Raw genomic sequence first — 26,950 nt, 5'->3', positions numbered from 1 at the left:
TGAGAGATGACCAATCAGCAAACTCCTATATTGTTATTGGTAGATCATTATTACAATTCATAAATGACGTTTCCTAAAAGTAAATTTTTTTCTTTTAGATTATCAATAAAAAGGAAGTTCAAAATATCAAGTAAGATAAACGCTCTGTTGATAATTTTTAAAAAAGATTGAAATGAAAGAAGAATCTTAGCAAATACTTTGATATATTTTTAACAAAGAAAACTATTATGATCCTATTGTGGGTAACCAATAACATTTTTAAATTTCTTAATAAACTGATTGGCTATTATCAATGAATATTTTCTTGAAATAGTTATTCTTAGTTGTATGAGTCATACTGTATTTCTAATTTGCATTAATAGTAATACTAAACAGATAGTTCTTTTCTATTATAAAAAATGGCGGGAACTTTCATGCATATCTGTTTTGTTGTATTTTAAACTTATAATAGTGATGAAAATGCTGGGAGCTATTTCTTGACATTTTTAAGTAACAAATTGAGATTATTTAATATTTTTAATAAATTCCGGAAATTTTATAAAAGATACAAGTAATTATATATCATTATAAATTTTTTCTATGTTTTGATATACATTAACCTCAATTGTTTACCTTTTATATCATCTATAATTGATATATGTGTGTGCGTGTGTGTGTTATAATATATATATAATTTTTATTTTCATGTAACATAAAAAGAATATTATTTAATTTCATATTTGCTTGTTTAGAAAGATGTCTATATTTAAAGGAAGAAGTGATATTGAAGTATTAATTGAAGAAACATTGGAAGACATTTGGAATATTACATTAAAAATGTAATAATATAAAATTATATGTAATATTGTTAACATTTCTTAATATAATGTTCTTTAATTTGTAGAAAGAAAGAATTGGATATAATAAATGATCTTGTAAAAGATAATGGAGATTTCAGTACAGCAGTCATACGAACAAATCAAAATTTACTAAAAATAGTAGACAAAAAAGGTATAGATTTATCTGCTATTGAAGAGGAAATATATGAAGAAAGTAATATTAATGATAGTACAAGTAAGAGTGGATCAGATATGGTAGATCCTCTTACCCCAGTTATAAATAAATTTTCAAAGATTTTAAAAGATAACGAATAATTTATGCAAGTAAATAATTATATTGTAACATTACAGTTTTTTTTACCTTTTTTTTTATAATGTAAATAAAACTATAATTTTATATTTGACATGTAAATATTTCCATGTATTTCCCATGATAAAACCTAGTAATTCATTATCTTAAAATTATGATTAAAAATTTGATAAATTGATATTTTAAAGCTTAGACTCTGTGAGCCAAGTATATTTTTGTTCCTTACGATCAGCTTGAGGGTCAATCATTATGTTTATTAAACTTGGCGTATTTAATTCCTGTAAAATGTAATTTTATGTTAAAGTAATATTATAATATAAGTTTGGAATTTTTCAGTACAACTTACTGCAAATGATTCTTTTAATGCTTGCTGAATTTCATCTATAGTTACGCAGAAATGGCCTTTCTTTCCAAACATTTCTATCATTTTTTCATAATGAGTTTCAGATGTTAAGCTATACGGTGGGATCCTTTATCACAAATTTTTAATTAGAAGAGATATTTATATTTAACAATGTTTAATCATATAACAACGTACGCTTGTGTTGGGTCACCAGTCATTTGTATTTCTTTAAATGTTTTATTATCCAAACCATTATATATACCATTATTATTTATTATGATAACAATAATGGGCAACTGATATCTGAAAAGATAAAATATTTTACTAGAAATCTTAGACTTCAGTAGGAAAGAATAAACATATTACCTAAACATAGTTTCAATTTCCATTCCAGAAAAACCAAATGCACTATCTCCTTCGATACAAAGCACTCTCTTTCCAGGCATATTGTCTTTACAATATAGAGCAGCTGCAATTGCAAAACCTAAACCTACACCCATAGTACCAAACGTTCCAGCATCTAAGCGATGACGAGGTAAATTATTTAACAGGATAGTACGCCCGATATCCATTGTATTAGCACCCTCGGAACAAATTATACAATCTATATAAATAATAAAATATAACATTAATATAAATCTTAATATAAATCATACCATTGAAATATGAAACTTACCATCTGGTATACAATCTTGTATACATTTAAAAGTCGCATAATAATTTAATGGTACAGATTTATTCAAGGACATTTGCTACAAGTAAAAATATCACAGACAATTATCACTAATATATTGATATATATATATAATATAATATACTTAATAGAATTGTACCTGCACAATTTTTTTATTTTTATCTGATTTTGAATTAAGTTCATTCCACCATTGACAATCTTTAGTAACTGTCCATTTTCGATATAGCAGTGCCTTTATTAAAGACTCCACAGTAGAACTTATATCAGCTTGTATAGCAACTGCAGATGAAATAGAATTATGCAATTCTTCTGCGCAAAGATCAACCTAAAATAATTTTGATTTAAAATATTTAATTAATTCAGAATGCTATATAATAAATTAATTTCCTTTAATAATAATTCCAGTACCTGTATAATTTTTACAGTGCTTTGAAATCGAGGTGGACGCCCAAAATGCAGCATCCAATTGAGTCTAGCACCCAGTAATAATATTACATCAGATTGTTGTAAAGCATATGTTCTTGCACTAGAAACACATAATGGATCCGTATCTGGAACAACTCCTTTTCCCATTGGTGTTGGAAGAAAAGGAACTCCTGTTAAATGGACAAACTTCCGAACTTGTTGCTCAGCTCGACCATATGCCGCTCCTGATATTAATTATTCGTGAAAACAATTCCAATTTTATTGATAATTAAAAAATTATTATTTTTATAGGATTGTTTTAGTTTTTAATTTAAAAACAGAATTATTGTTTACCTTTGCCTACTATGACTAATGGTCTTTTTGACTGTATTAACATATTAACAGCTTCCTCAATTTGTCTACTGTCAGGAAATATCAATGGTGGTTCAGGGCAAGGTAAGACCAATGCAATTTTATTTTCATCAACCTTTTCCGTTAATATTGTAGCTGGTAAATCTAAGTAAGTTGCACCTTTAAATAAAATATAAAATATAAGATTAAATACATAGTTTAAACATAAAAATAATGGTACAAAATAGTAGAATAGTACTAAATAGTACTAAATAGTAGAAAAAGAAGTATAAAATAATATTTATAATGTGCATCTACCTGGTCTACCATAGGTTGAATATCGTACTGCCTTTTCTACATGAAGAGGAATTAAAGCTGCAGATGATGGTCTAGCTGCGTATTTACAATAAGGCTTACTAGCTTCTACTTGAGGCCATTCTTGAAAACCACCAATACCTTCATGATCTTGAGGACATGAACCTCCTAGTACTAAAAGCGGCCTAAATAATAATTTTAATGATTCATTATTAAATACTTCGTTAATTAAACATTTTACAATATATTATTAAAATTTTAAATATTTCATTACATTTATAAAATATTCTTACCAACAATTAATTTGTGCATTAGCCATGCCACCTATAACATGAAGTAAACCTGGTCCAGATACGCATAATACAACTGCAGGCTTTTCTATTTGAATTTCAATATTATTAACTTTATCTTCTAAATATATAATGTGATAAGTATTGAGTTTGATTAATCGTATTTACTTGTTAAATAACCATAAGCTTGAGCTGCATAACATGCAGCTTGTTCATTTCTGAATCCTAAGTATCGTAGACCTATTAATTGCATGTTTATAGCTAGGTCTATCACTGGATGCCCCATTATACCAAAAACATATTCTAGTCCCTATAAAATTATAGATTATAAAATAAATAGACATACAAATAATACATAGATATATAAAACGAAAATGTAAATCAACAGTTAATCCATAATAATATCAATATTATTATCATTGCTATGTGTAATAAAAAGTAATTTTATAGAAATATATAGTTTATTCTATCTATAATTTTTTACAAAGAGATTTTTATAAAAGTATGGAGAAACATTACATATGTATACAAATATGATAATTTGATTTACGGTAGGAGTAGCAAAGATAAGCTTTTATATTAAGTCTATATGTATTATTATCACATTCATAAAGGTATATAAAGTCATAAGTAATTCTTTATACGCAGATAATACGTGAATAACAAAGAAATAAGTCATACTTCCATTAAAATTGTTATTATTAATATATTAATAAGAGAACATATCAGTAAATATTTGTATTTAACTTGTTTTGTGAATTCATAATAAGGTTATATTAAGACAATTAATTTTTAATAAAGGTGAAATTTGTTTATATTTGTTTATATTATATTCGTCATTTGTTTATATGGATTATGAAGATGATGATCAAGTACCACTCATTGGATCGCGGGAAGAACATGAGAGTCGTAAAAGTAAGATAAAAAAGATTATAATCAATTTTGCATAGTATTTGCGCATTAAAAATATTAACCAAATATAATATATTATCTTTAACATACAATTCGCATCATCATATAAATTACGAAGAGAAGAGTATATATATATATATATATAGTTTATAATAGTAAAGAAATTTTATTCATTATATATTTATTATAAGATCAAAATTTCAGAAGAATATTAATATTTTATTGAGAAAAAGTAAATTATAATGGTCAGAAGTCGATAGATCATTTTGAAATTTCCTTCAAAAAGAAGCATGAAATATTTGAATGTTAAGAGGAGAGAAGCGAGTTCAACTATCTAATGGAAACTGGTTTAAACATGATAGAAATATAGATACGATTTTGATTAGAAAATGTGATATAATATCTAACAAATATAAAATTGTACTATAATATCTAACAAATATGAAAAGAAAGTAAATATAAAAAGAAGTTAATTTAATCTATTTTTTTTTTTTTACGATACAAGACATAATATATACATATACAAATACAAATGATCAACTGCTTATTTGACTCAAAGATTCAATATTGAATTATGAAAATTTCATTGCATAAATTTATATTGGATTCACTTGGCTTCTTTAAAAATAGTATTGATAAAAATGAAGATAAATGAAGATGAATAATAAGTATAAAACAACACATAACCTACAAAATATAATGTCAGTTTTTACAAACGTACTTGTTGTTTAAGGGCTTCTGCCATAATTTGATTACCGTCTTTCATTTTTCCAAAAATTTCACAAAATTCAATACACTGAAAGAAGACACTTTTTCTTCTTCGTTTAAATCGTCCACTAAGAAAACTTCAGATTCGAACTCGTCAATCTATCTATAAGTGAGTCAATCTTTTATTTTATCATTAATCGCTACTTTTAAAATTTAGATTTTACGTAAACGGATATTAACATAGAATATATAATATAAATTATTCTTTCGAATATCTTATCATTCCGATAATTTTATTTATAACTCTAGACTTAACATGTAAGATATTTTTTATTCCAAAATTATCTATTGAGCTTGTTAATAATAAAAATTTTACGAATTCCAATAAATATTTTCTAGATAAATATTTCAGATATTTCTGTAACATTGATAAATATATAACGCCAAAGAAATATTATATTTAAGATATCCTATTTAGTTGTAAAATAATTGTAAAAATATCTTATTTAGTAGTAAAATACTTATTTGTCTTTACTTTTACTATGTCTTAACAATTTAGTAATTACAGAAAAATTTGTAGTTTAAAGTTTAAAACAATCTTTTCTGGACAAATTAATCCATGCAATTCTAAACGCTCAAGTGTTCTTAGAATTAAAATACCGTATTCACACATGAGCACGCACGCGCATGTACACATATGTATGCGCGCGCGTATGTGTGGTGTGTGTGTGTGTGTGTGTGTGTATACATATATATATATGTATAACTTGTAAAAGTAACTAACAATCTATACGAAGCAAGTTTTAAGCCATACTTTCGAAGAAGAAAGTAAATACTTTAGAATTTAGGAGAGGTAAATTCTAATAATATTTCGGTTGTAAGGTTATAAATCAAAAGATAATAAAAGCTAAATAGACATATTTTTGAACAAAATTCTTTTTGCAAGACTATATTAAAATGTGTTAGTACATTTTGTACTAGAAGACTTATTATTTTCCAAATTTTGTAATATAGAAGATCTATTACACCCAGATGATTCTTATATAAGATGATTCTTTAAATATAAATTTATTGCAAATTTTTAGAAACTTATTTATTTACAATTTCTTATAATGTGAACTTTTTATATATATAATGAAATAATAACAGATATTAAAAGAAAACGAGAATAGAGAAATGAACCTTTCGTTTATCGATTATTTATAAAAATATATATGCAAATTATCGCAAATTAATTAATGAAAGGATATATATTTGATAGATGTGAATATGAATAGTAACAGTAAATAGGTTAAACATTGTCGAATATATATACAAATATACATATACATTTACAATAATCGATGTATAATCATATGCATATAATAATCTATTATATAATAAAAATCATTATTACATAAAATATTGATATTTTATTGATTGATTTGACATAATATCTGAATTATTGAAATAATAATAATAATAATAAATAAATAAGTAGTAGTAGTAGTAGTAGTAGTAGTAGTAGTAGTAGTAGTAGTAGTAGTGTAGTAGTAGTAATAGTAGTAATAATAATAATAATAATAATAATAATAATAATAATAATAATAATAATAATAATAATAATAATAATAATAATAATAATTCAAATAATGATTCGAAAGGACATTTCTTCATGAAAAATTTAAAAATCATTTAAAACTATAAGAAAAGGTCTCTATCCTTAAAAGAAGCTCATCCGAGTCTCCACCTCTGCGCTTTTACCTGTAGCAAGATATATAAATACGCTTCTCGATGTCCAATGTCACCAGTCCTTCATCTAGGTTGGTAGAGTTTATTTCGTGCGACAACTTCCGAAATTGATATCTTGTGACACTTCACCAATTATTTGCACGAACTAGTATCGTCAAGTTGAAATTGTCTAAGTGTGCTTTTAATCGTACGTGATCTGATTTTTTTTTCTTTCCTTGACAGTGAGTAGAATGAAAAAGAAGTTACAAATGCTTATTTCAAGTAAGTTATTCAACTCGAATATGCGACAGGATATCAAGATATTCTGTTATTCGAAATGACCTAGTTAACATTATATATTGTACACATTTTGTTATACGTTTCAAAATCGAAAGAACAAAAAATGTGTACTTCTCTCAAGTTCTTTTTTTATATTTTTAATTATTATTTTTCTTTTCTTTTCTTCTTTTTTTACAAATCGAAAGAGAGCAAGCAAAAAGTATTATTTTCGCAAAATTTATAAAGAATATGAAATCGCGAAAAACGTGTCATTCTTTATGCAGCGCGCAGTCTAACTAATTGTAAGTGAAAGTAATGAGTTTTTCAAACATGATAATCTGGTCGTTGGTAAAAGTAGCTCAAACAATAAATTGCACGCGATCTATACCGCTTGATAGCACACCTAATAGCACAACTATCACTTAATTACCATTTTCCTACAAAATAATTTAAAATAATATTCTTATTTTTTTGTTAGAGAACATATCATTTATATAAATATCTCGGATAACCGACTTTCCTTTGATATTTCACTCTTGTTGTCATTACTGGACGTTTGTATCGAAGAAAGTCAACGGTTTTCTTTTCTGCTCTTCATTAGCGTAGTATCAAACGATATTGGCGATTTCATGTTTTATAAATCTTATGCGATTTTATATGCTTTCATGCGATATTATTCTAGCAAAATTCACACGACGTGATTTTATGTAATTTTCTATAATAGTATATAGAAGCAATTTATCTTTCAAACAAAAATGTCAAGTAACCAACATCAATGTAAATTGCTACGCCATTGTTGATCTTTCGATCCTAGGCAAATGTAAATTTCCTTGAGCTCGACAGGATGATTACAATTGCTTTCGGCATTTTTGGCATGGTTTGCATTTTGCGTCCGTTATTTAACCTTCTTACTTGAATTCTAACTTGTTTGAGGCACCTTTTAAAACAGCGGACGAAAATTATATTCATTTATGAATAATGAATATGGATGTAATTTTTCGTAGATTAATGAGAGAAATACGATTATATAATCATTTATTTATATTTTTCAATTGACTACAAGGTTGTGAAATTATCGATCACATTGCGAAGTCGATGCATACATCCGCACAAATATTTTGTAATTTGATAGTATAGATCATCCCAGTTAGTCTAATTGCGACAGTTTGAACGGTATTACAAGAGGACATATAAATTGAAGTTTTTATTTCACCGTGATTTCTCGTACGTATCTATTCGAGTCACGATATTACATCGTCACATAATATATAACCAAGTATATTTGATGCGTCCTTGAACATGAACCGTCATAATTTTCCGATAAATACGATCGGATAGGATTTTTAATCCACGATTTCGAAATCGTTATTTAACTATCTGAAATTCGCCAATTTATTTATTTTTTTTTTAACGAGTTCTTATGTATTTAATAACATTAACATTTATTTATATGCGTACACTAGAAAATATTTCATGTAAGCTTCTGCCTCGTCATTCGACAAAGTACTTTTTCAATTCACATGTTAACGCGAACGCGAAAACACGATTGCAAAAAAAAAAGGAATATTTCTTTATATGTGATTTTTTTTCTATTGAATAATAACAGTTAACTTCATATTTATATTGGTTGCTATAACGATTTAAATAGCGTTATTATACAAATATATAGTGAGAAACAATTTGAGATGAGAAAGTTCCTATTCAAAATTTAATCTCAAATAATAGATTTTACAAATCCGTGTGAAAGAAGTAGTGATTACTATAATTCACTCAGTTAGTTTCTCTGGTGATATGCATCAATGCATAATATAATGTATGTTTGGTAATGCTTGATTATCGAACCACAAAGTCGTTCGTTTCTCTTTCACGTAATAATTGTCTTTGAAAAAGAAAGAACGACTAGCTTGTGGATTGATCGTTGAGTATAACTAAATTATACGTATTATTATTTCTAGAAGATACCCAACGTTTGTCTGGAAATTTTTACGTAAGTCGCTGGAAAGATGATTTGTAAAACGATCCGATTAAATTTCAAACGTCTTAAAGTTCAATACATTAGTCATAGCGATTGCATAATTATAAATTAACCGATTCAAACTTGTCGATCATTAATTTACAGGATGGATTCCAGCGAGATTATTAATATGCTTAATGATGTTCACCTGTTGCTGGACCAGTTACATGTGTCGTTTGCAAATGCCTATTTTGGCAGTACCAATGATCAAGGCTCTACCGACCGAACCAATAACTGGTGCATGTTTCCGTGACAATGAACGCCAACGGCGATCTCTTTTGATGTTCGAACCGATTGACTTCATCGAAGAATATATTCTGGATAGAAAATTGAACTTTCATGAAACCAAAGAGATTGAGCTTGAAGGTGAACGTATTGCCCGACAAGCAGAAGAAACAGAGGAACAACCAGTTCGATCTGCGACTTTATCGCTCTTCAGTGGATTACCTTTCGATTGGGGTCCTCAAATTCGCGGGCAATTGATAGCTGCTTACGGTTACGGATATCTTCCTGGATGTTTCCTTGGTGGTGTGATGGCCTTGAAATGGGGTCCAAGACGGGCGATTCTTTGGACATCCATAGTAGCTGCTACTTTATGTCTAATCACTCCTATACTCGCAGACCTTCACTGGGCTATACTCGTATTTGCTAGAATAATAGTAGGATTTACCGGAGGTGTTACTTTTCCTGCTTGTCACACTTTAGTTGCCAAATGGGCACCTCCTCATGAACGAGCACGTTTTATATGGTCTCTTTTAGGTGGTACATTTGGTACCATTTTTACGTATCCTTTAGTTGCTGCTATTGCTCAATATTTAAACTGGGAATCTGCATGGTATATACCATCCTTGCTGATGTTCCTATGGATATTTTTTTGGATATTATTAGCCTTTGATTCACCTGCGGAACATCCGGGTATAACTCAAGAGGAAAAAGATTATATTTTAAGGTAACTTATTTGTGTATAAATGACTGATCTTGCTATCTATTTCTAAGTAAAAAATCAATATTATTATTATTATTATTTCCTTTATATACTTTCAGTTCTCAAGCAGGAATAGTCAGAATGCAAAAGCCTACGTTAAAACAGACACCGATAAAAGCGATACTTACTTCGATTCCGTTTCTTAGTCTTGTTATCTGCCACTTTGGCAATCTTTTCTTAATCTTTTTTTACCAAAATTCGCTGATGTTATATATGTCGAAAGCATTAGGTTTCGATCTTACCAAAGGTGGTGGTGCTGCCGGTCTTCCTTGGGCTGGTAGAATGTTATTTGGCTTCTTTTTTTGTTGGGCTGGCGATAACATCAAAAAGAAAGAAGTTATGTCCATCACTAAACTTCGAAAAGGCGCATGTATATTTTGTAAGTAATAAACGTTTATAGACGGAAAATAAAAATTTGGATAGAATATAATTTTTTATTTTTTCCAGCCCATTTTTTACCAGGCATCTTTCTAATATTAGTTGGTTATGCTGAATGCAACTTATACCTTGCTAATGTATTCTTATTTTTGGCATTGGGTTTCAATGGAGCGGCGAGTATAGCGAATCTCTCGAACAATCAAGATATTTCTCCGAACTTTGCAGGTTTTTTGTACGGAATTATGAATACTGTTGGGAGTATCTCTAGTATAATAATACCGATAATGGTGGAAGAAATTGCAGGCAAATATGGGGTGAGTTTAATCATTTGATTAAATACATTTCTTAAGATAATCATAATACATGTTCGTTTAATTGTGATCTATATATATATATATATATATATATATATATATATATATATATATATGTCTAACAACTTCATATCACAGAAAAAATTCTGTAGATTGCATATCTCATAGTAAGGACAGTCCCAAGTAGTTGGTATATGCGTTTTTTGAACGATTTCATTTTTTTTTCATATCCAACGCCCTAGTACTGTCTTGAACTATGTTGTATATCTCGTAGTACGGATTTCACTAAATACTTATTCCTTACGTGCAAAATTGCTTTTTACATATTCAGCAGATTAGTACTATCCTGTGCTGTGTTTTGTATCTCATAGTACAGCCGGTTCTAATTAGTTGTATATGTACCTTGCGTGCAAAATTGCTTTTCGCACATTATAAATTAATATACTACGTTGTGTATCTCGTAATATGTATCGTATTGAGTCGTTATATATATGCCGTGTAAAATTGTTTTTCTCACATCAAACACCTTATTATTACTATGCTTTATATCTCATAGTACACGCTTTATTAGGTAGTTGTATATGTGTCTGCTGTGTAAAATTGCTTCTTACATATCTAACACCTTAATACTATCCTGTATTATATCGTGTATCTTATATTACGTATCGTATTATGCCGTTGTATATGTATCTTGGGTACAAAATTGTTTTCCGCAAATCAAACACGTTGTTATTATATTGTGCTATGTTTTGTATCATAGTATGAGCTTTATTACATAATCATATAGGTGTATGTGCCTTCCGTGCAAAATTTCGTTCTCACCTATTCAGCATCTTGGTATTATCTTGTACTACATATATCGTGTATCTTATTGTACAGACCATTTTAGGCATTTATCTTGTTTTCAAAATAAAATTAAATCAGTCAAATGCAATTATCAAAATGGAACGTGATAAAATCCTAACATGTTTCGTCTCCCGTACATATAACAAGAATACAACAGATGACAACATTCGTTTATTATTGATGTCATAAGATTAATCATAATTTAACGTCATTATGTTAGTTTTCTCTCATCAGATTTACGTTATTGCGCATGGTTATTGGATTAGAAAGGTAATGCGCGTACGAAATGGCGAAATAAGATATTCCAAACACGTGAGAAGTTTCTCCTTTTATTGAAACGTGCCTGAGATTTTCAATAAGATTCACGGTGATAACGACTATTAGATATCTCCCGTTTTTATATAAATTATAAGCAATAATTTACAGTACAAGATATGTCCACGCATCGTTTTATTGAGAAAAATGGCACAACGCATTACTTTTCATACTTGCTTGCTAATATATCAAAGCTTTCATCGTTGTCATCATCTTTATTAAGGTTTCCGTATATATGGTATAAATAAGAAGAAATTATGTAATAAAAATATATTAGGATATAACTAATAATATCGTGATAATAATTATAATAAATTAATAATATCTAAGAATTTCGTTAAATTTTATTAAGAGGTATTGAAAAGTTCACATAAAACTTCACATGAATTTTTCTTATTATCAAAAGTAATAATCTTGTGGGTAAGTTTTTATGTTTAGCTAGAAATATGTAATTATTATATGACTTTTAAATAAATATGAAATAAAAATAAATAAAAAGATAATAATTTTTTATTATTCATTGACAAGAAGAATAATATCGGCAATATAAGTAATTACGTAATACAAAATGATTATTTAATATTTTGTATTTCTTTTTATTTTACTGTATAGCGATCATATATCACATTCATTCTATACATTAAGATATTTTTGTATGTATATACACAATTGTTTTTTAATTTATTTTATATCTTTATAATATTCGTCGTTTTTTGATGATAAATAAATAAATTTTTTTCTTAGAATCCAATCCATAAATGGCGACAACTATTTATGATTGCTGCCGCTGTGTGTATTCTGAGTATGATTGTTTTTATTATTGGTGGAAGTGGGGAAATACAAAAATGGAATGAAATTGAAGATGTCCCAGATGCAGAGCGAGGAAGGGGAAGAGAAAGAGAAGCATAGACACGCTATTCTATACTTCGATTGTTTTGATTATTCCTTTCTAAAATCGAAATCGGAAGAATACAATATATAATATAGAACATCTAAATTAAAATTAAAAAAAGATTTGATAATATTAAATCAATGTTATTTTAATTGTTACGATATAATATATTACATATTTATATAAATTATAAACATTTTTAATCAATATAAAATAATTAAATCAATGAATTTTTCAGAGGACATATCGACTTTATTTATATTACTTAAATACGTAAACATAAAAGACTCATTGCGTGTAAAAAAATAGTAATTGATATTTTCTTACAAACGTCCAGAAAACAAGACGCGACATTATATAAGTATCAAGTTCTCTTCATAAATGTTTCATAATATCTAGACGAATGACGTTATCATTGATAATCGTTATATATCTGATTTATCTGATTTTTGGTCACGCTAACCGAAGATTAATAGCTTTGGAATTTTTTAAATAATAACTTAATTTGACGACAGCAATGAAAAGATTTTAATGACTTGCTCGAAATATTTAGAAGACGTAAAATATTTTTAGCTAAGAAAAAAATTGCAATAATATTAATCGATAGGTAATTTTTTTTTTTTCGTAAAGGATGCAATTTATTAATATATTATACAGATTTGTGTCACAGTTAAAAGAAATTAAAAAATTAATTTTTTTCTCCTACATTAGAAATTCACTTTATTTTAATTAATTAATATATTTGTCTTTAGATTAAAACACATGTAATTGCATATAATATTTTTTTTTTTACTTTTCAATTCATTAATGACTCAAAATTCAGAATAACAAATAAAATCGTTCATTATTATCGTTCATGAAAATATATACTCTCGAAAAAATAATGTCATTTATCCTTTAGAAATTAGCTACGATAAAGAAGCAAACTTTGCGCACATTTCATTCCAACTAGGTTAGCATACTCTTTCAGTTCATCTTCTTTTTGCTTTATGATATCTCTATGCGCACGTACTTTATAAATTCTGTAAGGCATTGCCATTTCACCATATAAAATTAATATCTGAAAATAGCACAAATTTTAGTTTAATTTTTTAAAATAAAAATGGAAATAATATTTTGAATAAAATAATGATGTAAAGACCTTATTAATATCCACTATACCATCTTCATCTATAGCATCTATATCCTCATTGAATCTACAATATTTTTCTTTGTCTAAATTTGCTAAACAAGGTTCAATGTCACACCAAACATAAGTTTCTGGACATAATAGCTTAGATGGTTTCATCCTAGCTTTGTACCGCATCTTAGGGCAGGTATGTATGTAAAATCCCATATAATAATATTTTAAATTACTTGCGACTTTATTAAGATGTCTTGTTAAATAAATTTCTCTCAATGAACTGAAAACAATAAATATATGTTTCATATAAAGAAATATTTAAGTATTTCAACGTTATATACAAAGAATGTAAAATTTTATTTACTGACCTGAATGTTCCTAAAGAAAGAAAAGAATATTCTGGATCATAAAAGAAATATACACTTGAAACGCACGATGGTAAAATATCAATTACACCAATAGCAATCAATTCATTGTCCAGCCAATATTGTTCATGAAAGGAACCATACCCTTGAGGTGGGCCATTTTCAGGTATCCATTCCTTTAAAATGACATATTTGTTATAAAATACTTTTATAAAATTAATAATTAAAATTCTTGATGCTTAGTTTAATATATAATTGGCATTAGAGATTGCAAATAAAGAATATGAATGAACTTTATTTAATAAGTTAAAAATGTTTAATGGAATACAAAGTGTACCTGCAAAGGGCTCTTTACAAGAAAATTGATAAATGTTTTTTTATTACATTCCTCTGGTTCATCTCCATGAATAGCCATTTGATATTTTTTGTAAAGATTTGCACTTGTATCGAGAGATTTAAGAAATTCTTCTGTCATTACCCTCACCAATTTTATCTAATAAATTCGTAAAAGAAATTATGAATAAAAGAAAATATGCTTATTATATTACTATGACATGCAAGGTAAATTATATATTTTTCTTTAAAAAAAACAAAAAAAAAAGGAAAGAAAAAACCTTTGATACGTTTAACAATCGACTTTTAATATTTTAAGTTAATATTAAAGTTCATTTCTGAAATAATCTTAAAGAAAACAACCTTATAGATACATGTATTTGGTGTAGTTCACCTTGTATGTTGAAAACAAACTATCAATTCAGACGAAAGGTCCACTTTGCTCCAATATAACTTCTTATTTAGATCAATATTATGTACAGCATTTTTACATATAATACTTCTTATATAATATCACAAGAAGCAACAACTTCTATTATTTGCATTATGTCATTTGAAGTATTTATAGAACATTCTCTAATGCCTTTGAAAATATCATCTGTTTCATCTTTCTAAATTTTATATATTGTATAAAACATTAAGAAAATTTGTTACTATCTGAACAGTCCTGCATTAAATTATGTACAAGCAATTATTATTTATTGGATCAATATTAATTGGTATTTCTACACAAGTGTAAATGATATACGAACTAAAGAAATATAACAAAAAATTTTAATGCATCTACTGTTCCTTTTGATAGTATTTTACAGATCAGTGATCTTGGCACATTTCACATTTACCTGTAATGGGGATTTCACAAGAAACCTTGTATACTGTTGCTCTGTAATCTTCTCTGTTGGAATCCGATGTATTGTGTTTTGATATTTTCTATAGACCTCATAAGATTTTTTTGAAGTCATTAGATACCCAGAGCTCATCGGTGAGGTTCTAACTAGTTTCAGCTTATAAAAGTCATTAATTTAATACAAATTTATCCAATGAAAAGTAAATCAAACTATCTTCATATTGAAATATATAAGTCTGGATAACAGTTAGCAACTGAATTGGAAGAACAGAAAAGTATGCTGTAAAAATTATACTCGTTTGAGAAGAGCAATCTTAAAGTTACAGAGCACTAATATATAAGACCAATTTCTTGAATGTTTAATGACGTATCTGCAACATGTTTGTTTCATAAGTTTAAATTTCAAATACAATTGGAGAAAAGAGGACCATATTAGCAATTGCAAACTATTTTATTAATACTATTATAAATAAGTAAAATTATTAAATACGTCAACTGGATTATAATGGCAATGATCACTTGAAATAACTTCCTGTTTGTTTGTATAAAAAAATGTTTTCTTTCTATAATAGATTGTAATCTATAGAAAAGTATATAAAAACCATGTAATTTTTTTCCTTTCTTTTCTTCTTTCACTGTTAGCCAGTCCTTCCTTAGAAATGATATATAATAAATAGAAGATAGTAAAACAGATAATAATATAGATACTGATATATTTTTTGATAGTACAAAAAAGAAAGAAAACATTTTGATTATTAATGAGATACTGGAATATAAGATTTATTTAACATTTATTATATTTCCAATGTTTTTATCTTAATATATCTTACCTCCAATTTTTTTGTTCCAGTCCATATTTCATCAAACAATTCCTCTAAAGTTTTGACGTAATTCTGTTGCTTGCTTTCTTTAAAAGCAGTTTCAATTTCTTTTAATGATTTCCCTTGTGCTAACAATTTCTTTTGTTTGCGTTCTATACGTAGAAGTTTTGCTTTTTTACATGGTATGCTGCTAGAATTATTGCCTTCTTGTATTTTATTTGTTTCTAAAGCAACAGGTATATTTCCATCAGGATTTGGCGTAGATGCACTACTATCTGAATGTGGTTCGTTTTTTAAATCACAGAAATTCTTGCTACAATTTAGCATGTTAGGATTTAATCTTTCATTAGGTTCATTATCTATCGATGATACATTTAATTTAGAAATATTTTTCTGTGCCAGTACAGTATGCTTATTCGGAACTTGTTCAAAATTTATATCTGCAAATATAGTTTATTTAAAAAAGAGAATATTCTAAATTGTAACTTATGTAAACATAATTATAGATGTACCAGTAATATCTTGCCGTTCATCATTAGTATCCATAATTTCATCTTTTTTTAATTCATTTCTTAAAAACTTGGTCATACGTTTTAAAATCTTTTTTTGTGATTTGGAAATCTTGAAACTCAATGCTTCACACCTGTAGATCATTAATTTATGCATTGTTTTATACCTATATAAAAAAATATACTTACTTGATAGTATACATCGGACAACATGTCTGATCCATTGTAGGTTTATAACAATAACTACCACTTCTTCTCCATCCTCTATCTATTAAGTTTTGATAATCTTGAACTGTCAAAGAGTGTGCCCACATACCTATAATTTTTTCAATTATTCATATATATACAGAACAATATCACAGATTAGGTTATGTCATTTTATTTTGTAAACTATAAAAATTTATTGTCATTATTTTGACGAACATTTAATTAAAGCTTTTACCATGACTAAAATTTGTATCTGGACTTTTGCAATAACCACAAGCATGTCTTTCTTCTTGAGCATAATACTCAACAATACTGAGAGATTGACGAGACATTTTCTTTTAGTGTTTACTTAATTTTTTTCAACAATTAAAGAACCAAGTGACTGTTTTATTTTTCACATATTGTAATTCTGTAACTACAAGACTGGAACTTTCTATCAATGTCCTTTTGATCCTACGCCAAAACTAGCTTTAGCCAATGTTGACTAGTAATAATCACAGGATCGTTTCAGAACATATTCTTCTATACGCCATTTTGGATTATTGAAACGAATGGCGTCTAAGTATGAATTTTCAAACTCATGATTTATCAACTCAAATCATTTTCAAGATATACTCCTAGATATTTAAGATAACTGCAAAAATACAAATTATTCTTTTCGATGTTATTTTTTGATATTCATATCAATATGTTGTGAAACGATAAAACAACAAAATATTGTTTAGAATCAATCATGTATTAATTTAATTGAATAAAATAAAACTACTACTATGGTATCTTTATTCATTCTGGCAGATAAGTAAATATTTAAATCTTCAGGTATTTGTCAAAGAATAACATGCAATAACTCGTCTCTTCATTCGTAAAAGAAGCGATTGCTTTTATGAATGAACCCATCTCCTTCGCATCAACGAACGGCCGTTACTACGGTTACAGAAACATTGATCTGTCCTTATGGAGTTACCCCTTCCAACGACTTATTATGGTTTATACGAACGGAGATATATTTATTTTACTTGTTACTCATATAAATACAGAACAAATAATAATTTTTATTTATTTTTCAATTTTATTATTTAAAAAAAAAGACATTCCATATTATTAAAAAAAAATATATATTTCGCATTTTTCTTCTATATCATAAGCGAGTTGTATTTTCCTGTTTTATTATAACCAATAGGTTCTAATAACATTTCAGTTACTCTTCTGTCAGAGGATGTTTGGTTTATCTCTACTCTCATCTTCCTGTCATACCTTTGTTGTTCGTTGTACATGCGTAGTTCCCCCACCAGCTAGGAATTCGCCGAATAGAATATCAACGATTGACGTCAATAAGAACCACCCTTCAGGACGTAAACGCAAGACTAGATCAAGCGATATCAACAAATAACAATTATTCTTCGATACAAAGCTCTCACAAAATTCTTTTTCTCTTTTTATTCATTCACACTTCTGTTATCGTATTTATAATTCTTAAAAAATTGCTTTTTCTCGAGCTACATTGTTTTTCATTCATCGAAAATTATTGACATTTGTCTCTCTTCATTGAAAAGAAAAAGATATGTTTTCTTTGAGGAATATATAGTATTGTAAAGTACTTGATGATTTGTCATTATTGAAGTATCCTTTAGAATCCTATTTATCTAATTTCATTTTGCTCGTATCTGCATATATTCTCGTGCACGTGATTTACGCAAGCGTGGTATTATTTCATTGAAAATAGGTCAATTATGAGTAAACTCTATATACCGATAAATGTTATATTCTTTAGAAATGATTTAATATAAAATTTGGATCAAACCGTGGTAATAAATATTTTCTCTTGGATGTAACATTTTCATGTAGTAAAGGAGTAAAATATTGGTCTCTTCATTTCGCGTAGTCACCTCTGGCAATTCACGGTAGAGAAAAAGTGTAGGTTGATGCGAGGACTGTGTGAGTGTTTACGTTTTCACGTGGGCGTTTGGCCTGTTGCAAAGAATGAATTGGAAGTCCTTTCTGCCTATATTAGGTAATTTTCCAGATAAATATAAAAATCATCAAACGTATTGAAAAATATGCTCATGAATATTTTCAATGCTAAATTAAGATGAAAGTTTTCTCAGTTAATTATTCTTGAAAGATTTGTAAAAAGAAAAAGAGGACAAACATACGTGAGAGGGAAAAAAGAATGAGAGATCTGAAAAGAAGAGGAGAATGAAGAAGAGAAGGGAGAGAAGGAGAAGGAGGCGGAAACATCCCGAGGGTAGCTATGTGCTCGGGTCATTGCGTGGGTAGATCAGTATCACAATAAATGAAAAAGTGTAGGTGGATGCGCGCGTTCGCTATTGCATGTCTTCTTCGCAAATGGCGAAGTTGTGTGGGCGAAAAGTACGAAAACAAAAAGGGATGAGGATATAGATGAATCTACAGCGTACATACATACGAAAACGAGAAAACGTATACATATACGGTTCACACATGTACTTGTTATAGGTGTATGTATGTACTGAGGTAGCTGTATGTTTGAAGGGTAGATGGAGGGTAGGAGATGTGGGCTTGAGGCCGAGGGTGGGAGTAGTTGATCGACCGTACCCGCCACTGCTTTTCTAGTCGTCCTGCCGAGCCCCGACGTTCATTCCAGGCAGACCCGCCAAAGCCAAAAGGACGCGAGCAAATCGCGCTGCAGCTTTCAAAAGGACGAAGGAAAATCCTCCAAGAAGATCAAACTTGTCCACTCTATCTTTCCGATCACGATGGATATTAAGGTAAATTTTTTTTTTTTTGAATCGATTTATACAATTTAACGAATATACAATTATTTGTTATTTAAGTAATTACTTTAAATAATTACTTTGTTTTAATAATTACTTTTTTCTTCTTGGTTTTTACATTACGTGAGAACCTGTTTCTTTCTTTCTTTCTTGTCGTTTTTTTTTTTATTTTTATACATATCAGATCTTTACGATCTTGTTTGGAATTGAATATTTATTAATTGAATATTTTATGAACTTACTGATATTTTTATTATTGCCAAAAATAGAAATAAGAAGAAGTTAAATAAGTTTAATCTTATATTTAATATACGTGACGTAATTTCTTATTTAAATTAATGTAACTACTGCGAATTTATACGTAGACTCAAATAAGCGCGCTGAAAAAAAAATGAGCACCATTTTTTTTTTGTACCTTATAAATGCGAAAAGAAAATATTCTAGGATAAATATCGGTAGCTACAGCTGACGTGACATTTACCGCAGGCATATAAGCGTGCTTTCTTAGATAGAAAATCATGCGATATTAATACTTTCTACGTAATCAAAAACGTCATAGGATACGTCATAGATAGAGGCATTTATCAATGAATGGATGATCACTGAAATATATCTTTAATTATGAGCGACGCAGCTGTGAGCATCGTATAGCACGATAAGTGACTACAGTATACCTACATGCAACAAGTGTGCAATTTCTAGGTCTACTATATCCGGCTTTCCTATATAACAGTTGGCCCGCTTTAATTGAGAAAAAAACCTCCATGCGATTAGATCATCTGCGATCAGGTTATTAATTAAGAAATGTAGGTCCAGATTTTGATTAGTAGTCCGATATCACTGAAAAAGAAAAAAATTCTTTTAACAGCTGATTTGCAAGAATATTTGTTTTTCATTTATTTTTATTTATTTTTTGTACATAAAACGAAACTTTACTAACTTAAATACTTGGAATTAATAAATGTACTATATCTATGAGATTTAAAAAATATGTTATAATATAACTACTATCCTGTGTTTCATAGAAATGAATTATTGTATATAAAAAAAAGAGTATAATAAAATGTTATCTCATCGATAATTTTATCCTATTTCGAAGTATTATATTGTTTAACAACTGAAACACGAACGAACATTTTCTTATAGAGCTTCCTACGAGGTATACCTATACATTAATTTTTTATCACCTATGTATACTGAAAATAGACTCTTGACATTCCGCGTTACGTGACATTTAAACTCCTTTATCTTTTTCTCTCCCATCGTGACCCGATGTTTTTAATTACTTATATTTAGCATAAGATATGGCGAATCCTAACTAGTTTATAAAAAGAACTCTCGAAATTTTTCTATGGAAAAATAATAGTAATCCATTTCTTATAGATGCTTAATAGTTGGGCGTGTTTATTGATACTATGTACCCTAATTGCGCCGAGCATTTCCTTGCCGACAAGCTTGAAAGGAGATACGAAGAAAACGGATCAAATAACGAGAACAAAACGTGAGGAAAATGATCATCCTATCGAATCGATCAAAAAGTATCATATACACTCTCTTTAAAAAATAGTAATTATTCTGTAAACTTTTATCCGTAGCGAAACGTGCTCAGGAAACATTGATGTTCGGTAATCAACAAAATCGACAACCTGAGAATAGAGGCAATCCGTATATTTCAAGCGCAGAAAAAAGTAAAGAACGTTAATAAAGCTTTGTTAAGCGTAGTTAAATAAATCGTATCGAGGACGTACATGAAACTTTATATTTTTAGGAGCATTAAACGTGGCAGGGTTAGATGCTTTAAAGGCATCCCTCGCAAAAGAGAACAAGTTCTCCAATCCAAAATCTCCGAGAAATTCTTTGGACGAGCGCGAAGTATACAATCCGTACGATAAAAATTACGAGTAAGTTCAGGATTAATAATCGAATTTCCTAGATTCGAAATATTGATGTCTCTGACTCTATTTTAATCTCTGTAGTATCTACATTCTCGATTGACAGCCTGTTTTAATATTTCTATACAGATATGGAAAGGTCATCGTAACCGAAGAAGGTGATGAAATGCCGCATGTATGGGACGTAGCACCTTATTCTCGTTATTATATGAGCGACGATCGGCGAAAACGATCAGAAAAATCAATCCCAAGTATTCGTACGACTACTATTTCACCAACGAGTACGGGATATCATATGGCATATCAAACGCAAAACTCTCCGATTCAGGCAAAGAAAAGGTGAGTGAGAAAGTCATTGTCATTATCGTTATCATTGGCATTATCATAAGTTCGAATTACTTTTCTTTTGATGACGTCGCACCTGTGGAATGGAAATCCCAGGAAAACTAAATCGAGCAGAGCATACCCTGAACCACCCTTCACCACCCGTTCATTCCTCTCCCGAAGCTATCTCCCCTTTTCTTCGGCACTTCTTCTCAATGGGGACGAGAGGGTCGACTAGAGGGTCGACGAGAGAGCTGACGGGAGGGCGTTGCCCTCGGTAGGAACGGCGGTCGGCTTGACGACCGAGTCGTATTGAACAACTCGGAGATGTGTCGTCATCGTGCCGATCAGTAACCTATCCTTTGCAGAGTATCTTTCGAAGCTGATCTTATGAAAGAAATTTTTTTTTCGTTTACAAAACACAGAGTCGCGTTCATTTAGATTTATATTTATTCAAGATGTTTCTATATATATGTATATACCTGTTTTACATTTTCTACGTCAGCGTTCTATTTTTATCTTAAAAAGCTATGCGCGATGAACACTTTGTTTGAATAAATGTCGATTAAATGTCATAGGTCGTAGAGTGGATAATCAATATTAGTAATATAATTAATGATAATATCGTTTTTCTCCTGTCGTCAACGATAATATTTTGATCGAGAAGAAAAATAGAGACCCTCTCGTTCGGAATAGAAAATCGCTCGAGTCACCCTGTATAGCTTGCTGAAACTCTCTTAGACCCTTTCTCTCTTCGTTTTCCTCCCTCTACGTATTACGTACTCAGACGTAACGCGCACACTCTCTCACAAGTACGTAGATGAAATTTGCCGCAGACTATGGATCGTTCGATACTAGTGACGCAAAAGAGGTAGGAGCTGGTAGTGGGGTTGGACGGTAAGGGGGGAGGGAGGGTGTTTTCTAGAGTAGTGTAGCCGTACGAAAAGCTGAATGGAACCAACCAGGAAAACTAGGTCACGGTATTACTGCCATTTGCTATATAGTCAGACAATCAGCTGACATCACACTCAAACCTTTTAAAGTATTTCCTTCCTCGTTGCATTGTGAAAAGCTTCTTTGGTACGAACATAAACGATAATAAAAAAAGAATGTATCGATTATTTAAATCCGATGAATCGTTGGAAAACCAATAAATGTAACAAATAAAAGAAAATTTTTTCTTCGTCCGGATAATCTTTCCACTCATTTTGTCAAAGCACGAAGCAAGCGGAAGAAGTATTAGCCTTATGATACTTATGCTATGACGCAGTACAACATTCATTAGCGATATAGATTTTATGAACAAATAATAAATTATCGAAGGATTTAGATTCAAAAGAAAAAAGTAATATTTTCAAGGAAAGATTTTGTTCGTTTTCGTTTTAATACGATTTTCGAGGACGAAAGTAATCTTGTAGTTTAAAAACATCCGAACGACTCAAATTTATGAGTTTTGTTATACGATCCTTTTAGCATTCCTATCTATGCTGAACCACGTTATAAACGTGAAGTGGATATTCACCCTGAACCTGCATGGACTCTTTTATCAATGTGGGAGAATGGACATCGCAACAGGTTACGATCCATTACGTACTTATATACGCGTATTTCGGTTGATAGCTTTGAATTTGCTTTAATGTAAATTATCGGCTTTCCTATTATTTAATTTATAAATCGTTACGAATTTGTATAGATATGCGAACGAGGAATACGATAACGAAGAGGACACTGATCCGATGGAAGAAGAAGATCCTAGAAATGGTAAAAATCTTATAAGAATTTTCAATTCGTTGATCGATTGAAATTTGAATAACTTTATTATCGATAAATAAATTTTAACAGCTCTCGCTTGGATGAATGTTCCTGGATATTCCTCGTATCGATACGGTACAGATACCCTCTCACCTTCTGATATCGGTATCGTGCATACTCATCCCTCTGGTTATTACGAGCAATATGAAAATCAATACGGGCAACAATTAGATAATGGTGCGCATCCTTATGCCAATCAGTATGGCACTCTTTATTCTCAAGACTCGTATTATCCCACGGAGAGAAAATATATGGTTGCGAAGAAACGAGCACCGGTGAGACGCGATAATATTAATAATATTTAATAAAATTAAATACTTCTGCTTCATTTTTTTTTTTTGAACTCTATAACGTAGACAAAGATGACAATAATACAATGATATGAAGAGACTTAAAAAGACAGTTTGTTAAAATTATTTTATAGTTATTGACTTATTCTTTTCAGAGTTACGATCCATACGTTAACATCGTTCCATTACAAATGGGTATCCAACCACGTGGTTATCCTCCTTATCCGCATCATATGGTTTATTAATTTATTAACATAAATTAATCATACTTGGAAAATTTTATATTTTATCAGGAATGTTGGAAAAAGAAAAAGAAAGTTTACAGAACTGTTGCGTGCAAGCTCTTTCATTTGGGCATATTGTACGACACGTTTCTCATAAACACTTCTCTTTAACTATGTAATCCTTTATCGTGAATGAGAAAGTGTCCGAGAGTCAAAGACTATTCATTTTCAAAAACACGGTGCTGGAAAAGACTTCTTTCAATTTGCAAGAATTTGCTGAAATAAAAATACCATGGTTCCTTTAATAAATCATGTTTGCGTGTATAATATACTCACGCATAGATAGAAATGTATGTACGTATGAATTTTCTATATACTCTTATTTTATTTTGTTGTTGTTTTCTTTTTTCTTTCTTTTTTTTTTGTAATTTCATCAATACATTTGTTAACAATTGATCTTATTATTTTTGTTTACTTTCTCAATTAATCAAGATTATGTGTTATATTATCAATCGAGAGTTTAATAATTATATTATACGTTATGTTAAAGTTTTATTCAAAAATGTTTATTTTAGCCCTCGTTTTCTAATTCCAATTTCGATTTTTATATGAAGAAAAGACTGGTATTACTTGCATGATATACAAATGTGATCGTAGTTAGAAAGTTTTACTTGCCTAAGCACATACGAGTAAAATAAAAGAAGAATGAAAAAGATATTTTTTTTCAGCACGTTCTTGCAACTTGTTATTTAAAATTAATAAACTTCTTTCAAGTTCTCTTTATCGAATTTCCATTGTTATAATACAATCGACGAATGAACAATTATAAAATGAAAGGAATTTATTTTTGAATTGTTTTCGTAATCAGCCGAATTATGATTATAACAAAACTATTACATTTATAACATTAACAAAATATATGAATTTAAATTCAGATCAGAACCTCTTTGCATAGCGAAGACGACAATGATTGCAATTCAAAAATATTTCATGCATATATTTGACATAAAACATCAATATATCTTTTATTGAATTGACACTCGTCGATTGACGCACAATTTCAAAGAAATCATTATGTATTTCGCATACTCTACAATAATGCGACATATCATCCTATTTATTAAAAAAAAAAAAAAAGAATGCAGATTAATCGAAGGAAATATTTATTGAAGTTTCTTAAAAGCAAAAATATAAATAAAAAATATATATTGGAAAGACGTCGTTGTACGAATGCAATAATCACAAGATCTTATGTTAATTATGTTAAATCACTATTATATTTATCGACTAATTTAAGAGAAAGCGATAGCGAAATATTAAGTGTCCATAGGGATAAGACCGAGCAGTGTTTGAAAATATTTTTTCTCTATATGAAAATACAACTCACATGGCCTTCCATAATAATGTATACTCTGAGGAGACTGAATAATCGCTTTCTCGTTGGCCCGTTTCAATACAAGAAAGAAATTAATTAGTTAATTAATTAAAGCGATGACTCGAAATACAATAGCGCTGACTGACGAGAAACCATAGCTTTTAATGCTTTTGGTAATCGTTTAGTATATTTACGATTAGATTTATTTAGAATAAGTAGATATGATTATGAAGAAAAATAATTCAGTATTGCCAAGTAATTAATATTAAATAGAAAAGTGTTTATTAGTATAAATTAAATGAAAAAAAAATTGATCAACTGGATTTGTTATCTTCTACTTTTTTACTAATATTTTACAAAACTGCAGTAAAGGATATTAATTATGACAAAAGAACAAAACTATCAGAAAGTTACTTGCTATCGTTAATTATTTTTTTTCTTTCTCGAAAGCGGATTGAGATTTGAATATGGAAAAGAAATTGCGATCTTCACATGCTTTCTCTTAGATAACTCCTTAATTTTATAATCTTATCATTGAATATAAATTCGCTTAATACGATACGTAACTTTATCATCGGCAATCATGTTACTATCTTAATATATCGTCTCTCGTCTATTTTGATGTTGTGCAAAATAATACAGATTACTTCAATGTGAAATAAAATCTTGTTTTTCTTAATGTATAATATATTTTCGATATAAACAAAAATGAAAATACTTGCACATAAGAATGAAATATTATAAACTTTATATTTTCTTCTGTATTAGATGAATAACTAATCGTGATTATGATAAGTATTACTGATTATTCTATATTTTATAAGTTGATAAATATCATGATACAATATGCGAGTAAATAATTACATATTTAAATTAAATGTGTGAAATGTTTTTTTTTTATGCTGGAACTGGAATCATAAAGATATGTTTTCTAAAAAAAGATATAAAAGATTCTAATGATTGTAACTATAATTAAAATCATATAATAATACATCTACAATATCTCGTTGTGCGCATATCTGTACTTTGTTGACATCAGATAATGATCTTACATCCTTTAACGAACATCCTTAAACTAATATTACAATCGTTTTAATTATGCAAAACATTATATTCAATATTTAAAAAAATACAATGAATAATTACACGGAACTCATAGCATTTATATTTATATTTTTATTACCTATATTTTTTAG

At 28.8% G+C, this 26,950-nt stretch overlaps 5 protein-coding genes across 16 annotated transcripts; 3 read left to right on the top strand and 2 right to left on the bottom strand.

The window, feature by feature from the left end:
• The first annotated feature begins 36 nt into the window (after positions 1-36).
• LOC127062863 (protein GrpE-like) lies at positions 37-1,222 on the top strand. Of its 5 annotated transcripts, none has more exons than XM_050991795.1 (3): positions 37-130; positions 732-818; positions 884-1,222. In XM_050991795.1, exons 2-3 carry the CDS (start codon positions 736-738, stop codon positions 1,131-1,133), a joined length of 333 nt encoding a protein of 110 aa, XP_050847752.1. In that variant the 5' UTR covers positions 37-130; positions 732-735; the 3' UTR covers positions 1,134-1,222. The 5 variants fall into 5 exon arrangements, with proteins under 5 accessions (XP_050847752.1, XP_050847750.1, XP_050847755.1 ...); XM_050991793.1 differs by lacking the exon at positions 37-130 and adding an exon at positions 139-238; XM_050991798.1 differs by lacking the exon at positions 37-130 and adding an exon at positions 290-550 and having other exon boundaries at positions 736-818.
• Positions 1,134-5,310, bottom strand: LOC127062858 (2-hydroxyacyl-CoA lyase 1). Its single transcript, XM_050991782.1, has 12 exons — positions 5,160-5,310; positions 3,695-3,836; positions 3,530-3,614; positions 3,240-3,421; positions 2,925-3,101; positions 2,574-2,815; positions 2,305-2,490; positions 2,148-2,223; positions 1,838-2,075; positions 1,667-1,774; positions 1,475-1,598; positions 1,134-1,406 (listed from the first exon to the last, which is right to left on the bottom strand). The coding sequence occupies exons 1-12, from the start codon at positions 5,202-5,204 to the stop codon at positions 1,311-1,313; spliced, it is 1,701 nt and encodes a 566-aa protein (XP_050847739.1). The 5' UTR covers positions 5,205-5,310; the 3' UTR covers positions 1,134-1,310.
• Positions 4,293-13,121, top strand: LOC127062859 (sialin-like). Of its 5 annotated transcripts, XM_050991784.1 has the most exons (6): positions 7,236-8,948; positions 9,091-9,122; positions 9,255-10,098; positions 10,194-10,513; positions 10,582-10,826; positions 12,732-13,121. In XM_050991784.1, exons 1-6 carry the CDS (start codon positions 8,935-8,937, stop codon positions 12,894-12,896), a joined length of 1,620 nt encoding a protein of 539 aa, XP_050847741.1. In that variant the 5' UTR covers positions 7,236-8,934; the 3' UTR covers positions 12,897-13,121. The 5 variants fall into 5 exon arrangements, with proteins under 5 accessions (XP_050847740.1, XP_050847743.1, XP_050847744.1 ...); XM_050991783.1 differs by lacking the exons at positions 7,236-8,948; positions 9,091-9,122 and adding an exon at positions 4,293-4,441; XM_050991786.1 differs by lacking the exons at positions 7,236-8,948; positions 9,091-9,122 and adding an exon at positions 5,183-5,315.
• A 152-nt stretch (positions 13,122-13,273) lies between these two features.
• Positions 13,274-17,633, bottom strand: LOC127062860 (arginyl-tRNA--protein transferase 1). Of its 2 annotated transcripts, none has more exons than XM_050991789.1 (8): positions 17,320-17,633; positions 17,067-17,193; positions 16,881-17,011; positions 16,378-16,808; positions 15,543-15,704; positions 14,371-14,543; positions 14,021-14,282; positions 13,274-13,939 (listed from the first exon to the last, which is right to left on the bottom strand). In XM_050991789.1, the coding sequence occupies exons 1-8, from the start codon at positions 17,414-17,416 to the stop codon at positions 13,784-13,786; spliced, it is 1,539 nt and encodes a 512-aa protein (XP_050847746.1). In that variant the 5' UTR covers positions 17,417-17,633; the 3' UTR covers positions 13,274-13,783. The 2 variants fall into 2 exon arrangements, with proteins under 2 accessions (XP_050847746.1, XP_050847747.1); XM_050991790.1 differs by lacking the exon at positions 15,543-15,704 and adding an exon at positions 14,705-14,860.
• Positions 17,634-19,663: 2,030 nt separating this feature from the next.
• LOC127062587 (prohormone-2-like) lies at positions 19,664-26,906 on the top strand. Of its 3 annotated transcripts, none has more exons than XM_050991084.1 (9): positions 19,664-19,831; positions 21,221-21,338; positions 21,433-21,525; positions 21,606-21,738; positions 21,859-22,068; positions 23,527-23,628; positions 23,747-23,814; positions 23,896-24,140; positions 24,311-26,906. In XM_050991084.1, the coding sequence occupies exons 1-9, from the start codon at positions 19,820-19,822 to the stop codon at positions 24,398-24,400; spliced, it is 1,071 nt and encodes a 356-aa protein (XP_050847041.1). In that variant the 5' UTR covers positions 19,664-19,819; the 3' UTR covers positions 24,401-26,906. The 3 variants fall into 3 exon arrangements, with proteins under 3 accessions (XP_050847041.1, XP_050847040.1, XP_050847042.1); XM_050991083.1 differs by having other exon boundaries at positions 24,290-26,906; XM_050991085.1 differs by lacking the exon at positions 23,527-23,628 and having other exon boundaries at positions 24,290-26,906.
• The last annotated feature ends 44 nt before the right edge of the window (positions 26,907-26,950 follow it).

Source organism: Vespula vulgaris, chromosome 3 (assembly GCF_905475345.1).
Source record: "Vespula vulgaris chromosome 3, iyVesVulg1.1, whole genome shotgun sequence".
Classification (NCBI taxonomy): Eukaryota; Metazoa; Arthropoda; class Insecta; order Hymenoptera; family Vespidae; genus Vespula; species Vespula vulgaris.
Note: the sequence above shows the minus strand (reverse complement) of the source record. Positions and strands in the feature narration are given on the sequence as shown.